Here is a 12496-nt window from a genome sequence, read left to right on the forward strand (position 1 = left end):
TCGCCTCAATGAGGATGCTTCCTGCAGCTTTTATTGAAGCAATTGATCTTTAATGGATCTTTTCATCGTTCATTCACTACCTACATAACAGGGGTAGCATTCACCCATCTCGGAAGGAAGTTGTGAAATATCTAGGTACTACCAGCACCAAACCAATTCTAAAGAAAAAATACTCAGTCCAAGATTTGAAAAAGGAATGGGAAGTAAGACCAGGAAGATGCTGAGCAAATGAGGAGAAAACTGTATTCATATAATATTCTTCTATCAGAGATTTTCTACACAACCGATAAACTACTGAAGAAGGTTTACAGGCAATACTTTTGTATTCTTAACTTTTAGAGTTAATAACACAAGTGAACTTTTAGAATAGGTTTACTGCACATCACAGAATAATTCCTTTTTTTGTTTTTTAATCTATATAAAATTTCTTTAAAAAAATTCTGAGACAGAATTTACGGATGTCTTATTTTAATCATAGAAGGTCCATTAGTACATTAATACCTCCATGGCAAAGACTCGGCAAGCAGATTTCCGTAAGGCTTGTTTCATTGCTATTTCAAGTCCTTCCAGATCATGATGCTGGATTACAAACGCCAGTACTGGCCACTGGAAATTTCTCTCTCCTTTGGAAAGAGAGCTGTGGGCGGAGATTAACCGAGAAAGTTCAGGAGATGGATGTCTCAGGAGAGAGGACCCCACTTCTATTCAAAAGCATAAAAATATGCATACATTAGATTCTTTGTGCATTTTAATTTTATAGCCACAGTAAAAATAAAAAGCAATAGAGCAATTTTAGAATTGATATTTTTGTTCATTTTTTCTATGAGAAAAATACATTAAAAAAACAATGTGGAAAAATGATGCTTCAACTGAAAAAGAAAATACCACCTTAACTTTTAAATCAAGCACAAAAGATGCACCACAAATTTCAGAACCGCAGTAATTCCTGAGCTGTTCTTAAGCTAATTCCGATTAACAAACAGCTAATGTTTATTAATAAACAGAAATAAAAGCCATTATATGTATTTATAAAAAATTATATTCGTCTACAGTTTCCAAGAAGAACTGCAAATCCAATGCTATATCCTTGGCTATTTTTTCACTGCTTCTGGTGTCTGTGCTCTTACCTGCATCTCCACTGTTGACTCGTCTCCTAGGGATTGCCTTTACACGTGCTGGCAAAATTGAGTGCTGTTTGTCATATTCTGATGCAACAACTGAATATGATCTTTGAAAGACTGTACGCTTCGCAAGATCCGTATCTGTTATTGGACTGGTTTCCAAACTACCAAGAAATCAGTGAAGTTATAGACCCATTAATGAATATATAGAGTATACTTGAATTATACATAAATATTAAATAAAGACACATGCATTTCCTAATGACAATGCTACTACTGCATGAAAGTTTGTCTTATGTACCTAATAACTGTTTAAATGCTGGAAAAGAAGGAACACGTATTAGAATTACACATGGTGAAAAAGCATGCAAGTGCTTTATAAACAAATGTAATGATGTACATGGTAAGTTCCAAGAATTTAGGTATTTTTTAGAGAGAATACAAACATTCAGATCATGCCTGAATTGAAGTTTCAGACCAAATTTGCCCGGAGAATGCACGTGAAAACATCTATGGAGTGGAATTTTTAATATGCAAGCCAACTGAAATTTAGAACTTTATGTGAAGTAAACGTTTCTAACATCATTAGCCTTAAAGCCAATTTTCAATTGCTATGGCTACGCCTCTGACATGTTTTACTCCTTACCTTCAGTGGACTTCTTACAGTCTGCAGAAGAACTCCCAGCTTATGCTGTCCCTATAGGCCTCAGGAGACCATGGAGTCCACAGTTTTAATAAAGGAATATACCAATACGATGCACTCTTAAGGAGTTTTGTTAGAAAAGTTCTATTTCTGAAAAGACTACATTGTAGATTGTAGTATTCCAATAAACTGTTTTTGCAGTCAGTATAAAATAACAGATTGAAATAAAAACAGATTAAAAGCAAGTTTTCTCTTCATTACATCCTCATTATAATATGAGGAATCACTGTTTGACATCTGAAAACACCAAGCATCTAAGTTGATTCCGGACTATTATTAAGTAACAGTAAGAGCCTTTTTTTCCCTGGCAAAACAAAAAATTCTGTAATTGCTTGAATTAGGTCATAGTAAACTTAATGAGATAAGAAACTGGCTTAACCTGACAGAAACTATCTAGCACTCTTGGTCCTAGATAGCATTAAGTTATCATTTCTTCGTGACATTTTAACCTCCCACAGAAAGAAGCAACAACATTTGCTTTGAAAAATGTAAGGTAATGAAATTCCATCCTGTTCAAATTTCCCTTTAAAATGAAATCCTGAAAGGAGGATAACAGCTACTTCCTTTCATAAAGGCTGTTAATCTGCACTACAGTCAGTTGTGTTAAAGAATAGAAACACAGGGAAAAAAATTGCTATATTTTCAAGGAGTTTGCAACAGCTATGGTCCTTGGACCATTGCTCTTTAGATCACTTCTTCAGTTCTGCAGTTCTGGAGATTCTGGAAAAACTGTATTTGTCTCTATGGGGAAATAAGCAGGCCTGGAGTAAGGGCTATGGATAAATTTCCCTGAGGTATGCTAAGAGTCCTTATCAATTTCTGAACAATTTTTTTTTCATATTTAGGTTGTAAAAACAAGACCTTTCTAGAGAGAAGCAATTGGTTTGCATTACAGTTAAAAGTTTCACATCTGATTTGCAAACTTGCATTGCTAGCGGTTGAAAATACACCTGATATGCTATGATTCACTGAAGATATTTTTCTAACTACAGCTTTATATGTTTTTGGCTTTTTTGCTGCCATTTCAGAGATTGTTCTGGGCTGATATCATACTTTAGCTACTTAACTACAGCAATGTTCTCTTTTTTTTTTTTTTTTTTAAATTGGTGTTATGCTAATGCTTTAGCATTTGTATGTAGTACCTAGAATTACAAGGAAGTACCTTGGGGGCATAGATTTCATGTTACTCTCTGGCTCTTCAAAGACATTAGGGCTTGCATCAGGAGTAACTGAGATGTACGGTGCAGGTACTGAAGTTGAGCGCAGGTACCTCATCTCATCCTGGAAGAGGTTGTCATCCTGGTACCCAACAAAATTTTCATGATGATGCCTACATCAAATTAGATTTTTAAATTAGGATTAAGGATTACAAGTTCCCGAAACACGCATACACAAAAGTCCTTTGCCAATACATTTAGCCAGCCAATGCTATTCATTTACTACTCACCTAATGCATTTAAGCTGGTTGTGACTCACAAGTGTTAGTGGAAAATATAATGGCATTTTCAACAAACAGGGAGTGGGGACCACCCTTTGCTATCTTCTAGTATTTTCATCAGGTATTTCCATTATGTGTTTTAGGCCCAAATGTCTATCCATCATAAACATGAGACACTACAGTGAAATCTACTTAGAAATACCAAGTAAACATAAGTCTTCTGGTTTCCTTCTTACTATTTTGAACTGTGAAGAGAGAAAAGTAGCACATATGTCTGGTACTAACACACCAAGTTAAACTCTTCAAGAAATTCTAAATTCTTTGGACAGAAACTAAACTGTTGTTAAAAAAATATTTAGCATCCAAACGCTACTCAGGTTATATTTGACCCTTGGAGCAAATACAATCTAAGAAATTGAACAGGATTAATGGAAACAAAAAAGAAAGAAGAACAAGATCATAAAGAACTAGGAAAATTTTTCTGTGTAAGTTTTAGTTTTGTTTATACATATTTTATCCAACACTATAAATAGATGAGTATTAAATCATTATTCATAAACTTTCTTTAACTACCTTGCTAAAGTCTGTAGATAGAGACATGGCATTTTAATGGGAAAGTCTTCAGAAATTCCTTCTTTGACACTGGGAAGTTGAGACTGGAATGCTTTTGCAGGGTGATAGCAGAGGATACTGGGCTCAGCAGCACTACTTAGCGACAGTAAATACAGTGCATTGGCTTTAATCACTTGATGAGCTTCCATAGTTGGCAAGGCACGAGGAGTCTTAACTTGCATTGGTTTTCTCCTAGACTGTTTAATCTAGAGAAATTAAAAAAAGGTATATTTAAATTATATTACATCATAGGAAAAGCTGACAACGTCACTTGTACTAAAGTTGTTTGATTCTTCCTGTTATAAAATGTTTTCTATTACAAAATGGAACTTCTATTATTTTCCTAACTTTGCAAACTTTTAATAAAACAACTGAAAGTTTTGATGTTTGTCTCAGAATGAATTTTGTGTGCAAAAAGTTTCAACAAATTTAGTTTCAAAAATAAAGTTAAATCCGCATTGTTCTGCTTATCTTAAAACCTCAACATATTTGTATACTTTAAGCCAGAATCTGAAATCGGTCGTGGAAGACCAATATAAGAACACCACCTTTCATACTATGCCCATTAAAAATTGCTCTAGTTTGCCCAGTGTTTGGCATCTGTATCCAATAATCTGGATGATTAAGATCATTAAGGTAACTATAAACATATAAAGTTAAAACAGTACTCATATTTCAGTAAACAAAACAGAATTCAAAGATAAATAAACTGACACATACTTTTAAAAATTAGGTACCACATCCTATGCTGCAGTTGTATTGGGATAAAAAAATAAAATTACTTTACAAATTTGAAAACACTACTGTCTGAAGGGAAGAAATCTGGTCAGAAGTAATCAGCAAAGTTTCTATCTTATTATTTCAAACCTATCAATGACATAAGCGGATATTCCAAAAACTTCCAAAATTCTGAAATTCCAAATTTTTTAAACTGGCCCTACTTTATTTTCAAGTTGTGAACACAGTACTATTAAGCGAACAGAGCGCTAAACATATGAGAAACAGATGAAAATACCTTCTCTCTTGCTGCTGCTTGCTTTTCACGGAGATATTTTTCTCTGCACCGATCACAAACCAAATACCAAGTGCTTCCTCCAATACCACCATCGCCACAATTACCAGCCCATCCTCCACAAAAGTGCCCAATGCTATTATAACCTTGGCCACCTGCATAACGGCCACAACCTACATCGGGGAAAAAGATGAAAAAAGTTATTTCAAAAGAAGGATTACTATTATATTATTTATTACTGTAAAAGAGGAATGGAGAGGGGGACGGAAGACGCTTGTCTTTTCCTGGACTAATTTTCTCCTCTTCTCTATCTCTGAACTGATTAAAAAACAAGGTGCATGTCCATGTGTCCCAGCAGTATCCAAAGAATCCAAACGCATTGTAGTTTTCAAGTTTTTCTTATGAACTTGTCCAAAGCGTCAACAGCTCCCTACTCAGACAGCTAAGTGATGGTAAGATCAGTATTATACGTTAGCCAACATCATCTATAATTTAACAAACATAAAAAACCTACCCCCATCTAACAAAGCTTAAAAGGGAAAGAAGTTCATTCCTTTGCTGATTATTGTTTCTCAGAAAGATTCAGGGCATAGATAATTGCTGAATAGTAAGCCTCCTTAATTTCGCTTTAACTTCGTGTACAGTGCTAAAACGAGCGCATACAACATCAACCTGAACTTCACTAACTGGCAAAATAATTAGTTATGTTTACAAGCTAGCAAACACGGAAATTATTTTGTCTTTAACAAGGCTACTTATTACTAGCTATATTGCAGCTAATCCCTTCTATTAGTGATCCCTTTTCTAAAGAAAACACAACTTACGTATCTTTTGAACTCAGTTGACTAGCTAAGATAATGCCTAGCTAGCATTGATTTACCTCATTTTCCTCAAATTAAACAAACTCCTGAAAAAATTCAGGGACCCACATAAAGAGACAAAATAGCAGACTCGGGTTGTATTTTACAACACAAATTGTCTAGAGACTCTAACTGGATGTTTTGTTTTGTTGTTTTTTTTTTTTTTGAGATACATTTTAAACAAAAAAAAAATTAAGTCACTGATACCCAGTGCTGACACAAATAAAAGCAGATAAATAAAAGTTTTCTACTATTCACAGTAGAACAGTAATAGAAAACTTTCGGCAACATAGAAACTCTTATTAACCAATCTCACATTTTTTATTTTATTTCCAATTTTCTCAGTACAGTTTCAAGTCCTAAAGTGTAACAAATGGCATGTTTCTGAAGAGCTACTGTAAAGTCAGCTCATTGTTTTGGCCTTGTTTCAAACAACTTTCTTCAGCATCTTTGAAAGCTCAGATCCATAACTACTTAAGATTACTTACACAAGCGTGTAAATAATTTGTGAGCGTGTCTAAGTTTTAATTTAGCTTATATAGTGAACTGTGTTAAAATGTTAGACAAGACAGCCTGACATATTTTCATAACAGTAATACCAAAATGTGTGTGTGCAATATATTTTACAGATGGACACAGGAGTTAAAAAATATGTAATCTTACCTGGATGAGCTTGTCTCATGTGGTAAGTCACTGGATATGGATGGGATTCTCCGCACAACTCACAGATGGTGTCTTTTTCAGGTCCTCCCACTGCAAGTTGAGCCATCTCGCCAAAAAGATTTCCCCTTGGCCTAGTCTCAACCTTTTCTTTTTTCTTTTTCTCTTTTTTGGTTTTCTTATTATCTTTGTCACTTTCCTTCTTCTTTAACACTGCACAAGAACCAGGACTTGGAAAAATCATGTTTTGGGAAGCTGCTTTAATAGTTGCTAAAGAAATATCTTCCCAGAAAGCTACCAAGTGCTGCAGTGTTAATGGAAGAGGAGACCTGGATTTCATCGTGTGATGACTGGATGTTTCAAAGGAGGTAGTTTCAGTTTTTCCATCCTCACACTTTTCATGCAGAGGTGGTTCTTTTAACATTGAGAGGACTTTGTTTTTATTGATGCTACCCATTTTAGATATATCTGGTCCATGAGGTGAGATGTTGAACATGTTAAGAGCAGATGATATTTCCAATGAATGCCTATTTTTCAACTTTGTTTCTTTTTCCTCTGCAGGTTGTTGAGTAAGGCTGCTTCGTATTGGTGCATGCTCTTTGGACAGTTCTGGATTAAACTTCAAAAAAGATGAACAAGCCATAGCATCATGAACTATTCCTTCATGCCAAAGAAATGCAGCAAATACAGCTCTAGCACATTCTGCAACGGAAGGTGACATTGCTTGCTTGGCAGGCTCTACAGGCTTGGAGCCATCTCCTTTGAAAAGAAAGCTGGATTTTTCCTTTTTGGGTCTTGTGTGCCTACCAGCACATTTACGGCTCACTTTTGGAGATGCTCTCATGTCTTGCTCATCTTTCAGTGGTGCTTTTCCTATGCTGAAATGAACTTTATTAGAACCATCATCCAGACTTCTGAATTCTGTGTTGTCTTCACAGGTGCTATCTGTAATGCTGTTAGTTTTTAAAGTACTTGAAGTACATACTTCAACAACCTCACTGTGAAGATTTTCTTGTACGACATGAGGGGAAGGAGCTCTATTTTCAGTTTCTGTAACAGGTTTTCCATCTTTTGCAATAATTTTTGGTTTGGGTGAAGTGGACCTCCCCCTTAAGGGTTCTGTTAGTGGTACTTTCTTTTTGCGAAGGGTGTCTGGATCTAATGTGTAAGAATCTGATTTGGATCGTTCTCGAGGAGGATCAAGCTTTGTTTTTACAGGGGATGAAGCTTTCTGAGGTAGAGTTTTGTCATGGGGTGATGAGGATCGTGGAGAACTAGCACCAGATCTAACGGCTGTAAGTGTCTTTGTCTTTGGAGAAGACGACCGTGTTCCTGGCCCTGGAGATTCAGCTCTCAGACCAGTAGTTGTTCTTCCATCGGTTTTTAGTGTTTGCAAAGTGTTATGATTTGGAGACAAAGATCTGCTGTGAGAGTCTGACCGCAATTTTGCAGCATCTGATTTCAGCATAAGAGACTCACTGGCAGATAAGCCTTCTGTATTCCTGGGTTTCTTCTGGTCAGCAGCAGCTCTATTCATTCGCACATCAAGCTTCGGTGACCTGCAGTCAGCTCTGTGTTTTGATGACATGTCTGATTTTCCTGCTGGAGAAATTGGTCTAGCAGCTCCTGTGAAATTCATTCGGTCACCTGTTTAGTACATTGTATAATTAAATTATTATGTTTTGACAGTGATACCTTTAATAATACAAAAGAAAGGATTAAAGGTCTGAACACAAGATAAAATTCAAACACATGCTTCTGTTCACATCAAAATGAAAGGAAATATAAAGGGATTTTTTTCCCCCTAGAATATTTTCAATACATTTCTTCTCCCAAAGATACATACAAACAAGTGTTAGGAAATATTTACAGAGAAAACACTGCTATGGAGGTATCAAAAGGCACAGTTAACTATTTCCACAAAACACTAATGCAGGAAGCACAATTTACATTCTTAGGTAAAATGCCAGCAGTTAACTAAGTTTACCACAGTTGTAACAGAAACCAAGGATTATTTATTTATTATCTCTATGTGTGTCAGCCTGACTGCAACAAAGGACTTGCAGAAAGATCAAATGTATTACCAGATTTATCTTCTTTAATGCTCAAAAGTCAGGAAATGTAGGAAGTAAATACAGCTATAAGGCAAATTGGTTAAGAGGCTTACAAACATGCTTAAAATGGATCTGAGGTATCCACCTTTTTAAGACCACAAACTATCAATGTTCTGCTACCAGAACACAACCTACTAAAAGAAAAAAACACCTTTTTCAACCACTAAGCTAAACCATCAACTCTGGTCTATGATGTCCTTTTATTTTGATGCAGTAATTTATTATTCCTATGCACATTGACTTCATACACGTATTAATCCACAGAAGTATAAAAACTATGGGCAGCTTAATATAAATACATGCAAAACAAGTATATGCAAATAAGTACATTAAGCAGTCTGCTTCTAGTAATTCTGTGAACACACTCAGTCCCCTCTTGCAGAACTGTATTTTGAAAATTAAGGCAAGCAATGTTGAAGTTACTGGCAAGCAATGCAGCAATCGTGAATTAAATATAACTGTCTCTCCACAAAGCATTACACTGCAAAGTCTTGAATGCATAGTTAAATCGTTCCGGTTTGAATGGATTTTCATTAGTTAAACATGAAGTTTCTCTTGTAAGGCTTCTAGAATTAGGTCACAGTACTTTGGATTATTTTACTTTTCTAGACATTAAAAGGTTATTTCCACTGGTCTGGGCACTTTTTTTGGGAAATAACTATTTGTCAAAAAAAGTTTCAATTAATCAGGGAATATTTCCAAATTTGGACCTTGATGTCTAATGGGAACAGAGAGGATAGGCAGTGATCTTTTATCCAGTACCTTCAGCATTTACTTAGAAGGTGGGTAATCTGTGTTTATTTCCTTCTGCATTATGGGATCTGAACCAACTTCTTCCAGTTCCCAACCATGAGGCCTTACCCCTATGCTAGAAAATACATAGCACAGAGTGATCTCAGGTTTTTTTTCTACTATTACCTCTCACAATACAAAAACAATGTATTTTTTTGAGCAAAGTCTAGCAACCCAGATGTTTCCTCAGGTTACAAAACAATTCTTATTATTTTGCTACCTCCATATTTAAGGAGCATATAATAAACCAAACAGCAACAGAAAAAAGTGAAGGATACCTATATTAGAATATTTGACAAGCTTGAAGGTTAGGGTACTCTCCTGGCTTCCCAGGACATGGGACATGGAGGAGTTCATACTTCTCCAGGCAGAGAAGAAATATTTTGTCTATATTCAGGAGCAATATGGCAAATGTAAACAGTAGAATATAACGAGAACATCTCAAACATCATCATAACCAATTTTGAGAGTCCAGTCTGTCTTTATTATTTTTTCTTATGAGTTCTATAATTTTTTTTGCAGGGGGGAGAGAGGGGGAAGAGGAAGGGAAGAAATAGCATGGTACATCATGGTTTATAAAATTCTTGCTAAAAGAAAAAAAGGTTTTTAAATATCGGTCCAAGCAATTTGTTCATGCCAGCTCAGTTATTCACCAGTTCTACTGATGAGCTATTTTGAGATGTCTACTTTGTGACATATGAATTCAGAAATGTTAACTGTAATTTTTATACACACTTTCCCCAGAAACAAATAAAAAGATGAATTTAAGGTTTGCCAGATGAGAAAATACTCTAGATACAACCTTTTACAGAATTCCTCATAGAGGAATAAATAGTGAAAAAATAACAATAGTATTCTTAGAGGACATAAAACACTGTAAACCATTCAGCAATGTATCAAATTCAAAGTATATGCATGACTAGTGAATATCAAGCAAGAAAACATTCTAGAACAAAACTGCTTATGAAAGGCATAGCTTAACAGTAGCTTCCAGCAATAAAAAATATTTTACGTTTTTAAAAACAAAGGTTTGGATTTGCATATATACAGTTAAATAATCCTAATTAGCATTCTAGACTATCAGCACAAAAAAAAAATCTCCAAAATGAAAAACTGCATAATCATGTAGCAAACTGCTTTTTTCTGTAAACAAACAAACAACCGACCATATATTTTTCCCCTTTCTTCTTCCATATTTCATTTGCCTATTGTTTGAAAACAGGTGTTATTAGATTAGATTAGCAGTCACCTTTCTGTTTAGAAAGCAGTAAAAGATAGCTAGATCACATATTATGAAGTTGCTGCAACTCAGGAAGGCAACACTGAATAGTTATACCAAATGAGCTCCCAAGAAATACCAAACTTGAACTTTTACTTTCGAAACAGTATTTTATTAAGCGAATGAAATGAAAATGAATGGAAGGAGAAAAACACCCAAACATTTTGCATGTAAAAACTGAATAACCTTGCTACATTGGCATGCGTACCCACCCTTCAGTTTGTGAGAGAGAGATGAAATAGCAGAGGCAGGCCCAGCTACATCACTAGTTTTGTAAATACGCTCACGAGAAGCAAGGCAGCAGGATGGAGTTTCTACAGTGGAAAACAGTCGCACAGAAGCAGCACAGATTCAATGGAAAAAGCAGTAAAGATAAAACCAAGCATTTCAAATGATATGCATCTCCTTTGTTAAGTATTCTGAATTCATTGTTTAGACTCCTACCTTAGTTTTAAATGAGAGTTACTTCAAGATGTTTTCCCTGATCTAAATTTTAAAAGAATAAAGGATCTGTGATTTCAGTATTAGTTTCTAGGATCTAAAAATGTCATATGTGTAGACTAGCCAATGAGATTTATGGTTTACTATAAAAACAGTACCTAGTTTTCAGCTGAACTCTGGTTTTAAATGTGAACTTTTAATCTGTAAATTTAGAGATTAATTATTTAAAACTGCAATATGGTCTTCTAGATGACCAATTCTCACATTCTTTTGAGAAAATTAGAGAACACCTAGATGTTTGTGTTGGAAAGTCTCACTGATCACTGGAAAGAATGAAGAAAAATATTTTAAACCCATCAAAACTATCTGTTTTCAAATCTGAATACACCTCAATAATGTAATGTTTTGAAAAACTTCACGTGTGTAATGTGAACTTTAGTTTCTCAATACTACCAAGAGACATAACTAACAGTAGAAGAGTTTCTATCAAACAAGACATGAAAACAAATCTGCATCAACCCTTAAAAATAATTTTGCCTTAAGAAAAAAAAACAAAGTTAAATTCTGATATAGTCCAAGATAATTTCAGTATAGAGTCTACTGACACCAAATCTGTTAGAGGTACAACTTCAAATGAAATTTGGAGTGAGGTAACAGTAGGGACTTTTAGTTTCAAGTCTATCATTTTACTTTCCTATAATGTTGTTTTTAATTCTAATTCCAATTCCTATTCCTTCCTTTAGAAAAAAGGTAAGTCTAATTCTTGTGGTATTAATAATTTTAAAGAGATTGTGTATGTTAGAAGATACTCTGTTTTAGAAAGACCCTTTTGTACAAATAGAAGAAGACAAGTCTATTGAAAATAAGTGATTTCAATTCCTGCACTCCTTAAGACATCTTTTTGTGTGGTACTACATTTACTAACTTGTACACATAAATATATTAAAAACCCTATCTTAAGCAGTGAGAAGGAGTCTATAGACTCTATAATGAGAAGGTGTTCACACATGCTTGAAGTAAGAATTTCATTCTTTAAACAAGAAAATAATCTCTATTTTCTCAGTGCAGTATTAGCATAAATTTAAGAACAGTATTACCTACTTTGATGCCTACAAATACTTTGGAGAGATCCAAGACTAACTATATCACTTCTGAGTAGTGGGATGTCATTCCACCAATTTTTAAAGGCAAAATGCAGAAAAACACATTAGGAACACAAAGTAGCAGTGGAGGAACAATTTTGTAAATACAAGCCTAAAAATGTCAGTTTGATATAGGAGCATTCCAGTCTATGAATAATTAAATGAAATTCTTTACTAAACTAAATTTCATGTATGCACATTTTTGCTTCATTCTATGTCTGAGAATACTTACATCTTATAATGTTGTAATCTAGCTCATGTTGAACACTGTCCTGCTTCTCAATCATTTCAAGGGGACTGTGGGTCGAAGAGAATGAGTTTC

At 34.8% G+C, this 12496-nt stretch overlaps 1 protein-coding gene across 1 annotated transcript in view; it reads right to left on the reverse strand.

Moving 5' to 3' along the window:
• The window catches only part of MYCBP2 (MYC binding protein 2, E3 ubiquitin protein ligase), a 195132-nt gene that overhangs the window by 33475 nt on the left and 149161 nt on the right, over positions 1-12496 (reverse strand). The window contains 6 exon segments of the mRNA XM_009332100.1: positions 502-701; positions 1128-1285; positions 2987-3154; positions 3836-4080; positions 4890-5059; positions 6410-8053. Coding sequence (XP_009330375.1) covers positions 502-701; positions 1128-1285; positions 2987-3154; positions 3836-4080; positions 4890-5059; positions 6410-8053 — 2585 coding nt within the window.

Source organism: Pygoscelis adeliae, unplaced genomic scaffold (assembly GCF_000699105.1).
Source record: "Pygoscelis adeliae isolate BGI_AS28 unplaced genomic scaffold, ASM69910v1 Scaffold98, whole genome shotgun sequence".
In the NCBI taxonomy this organism is placed as follows: Eukaryota; Metazoa; Chordata; class Aves; order Sphenisciformes; family Spheniscidae; genus Pygoscelis; species Pygoscelis adeliae.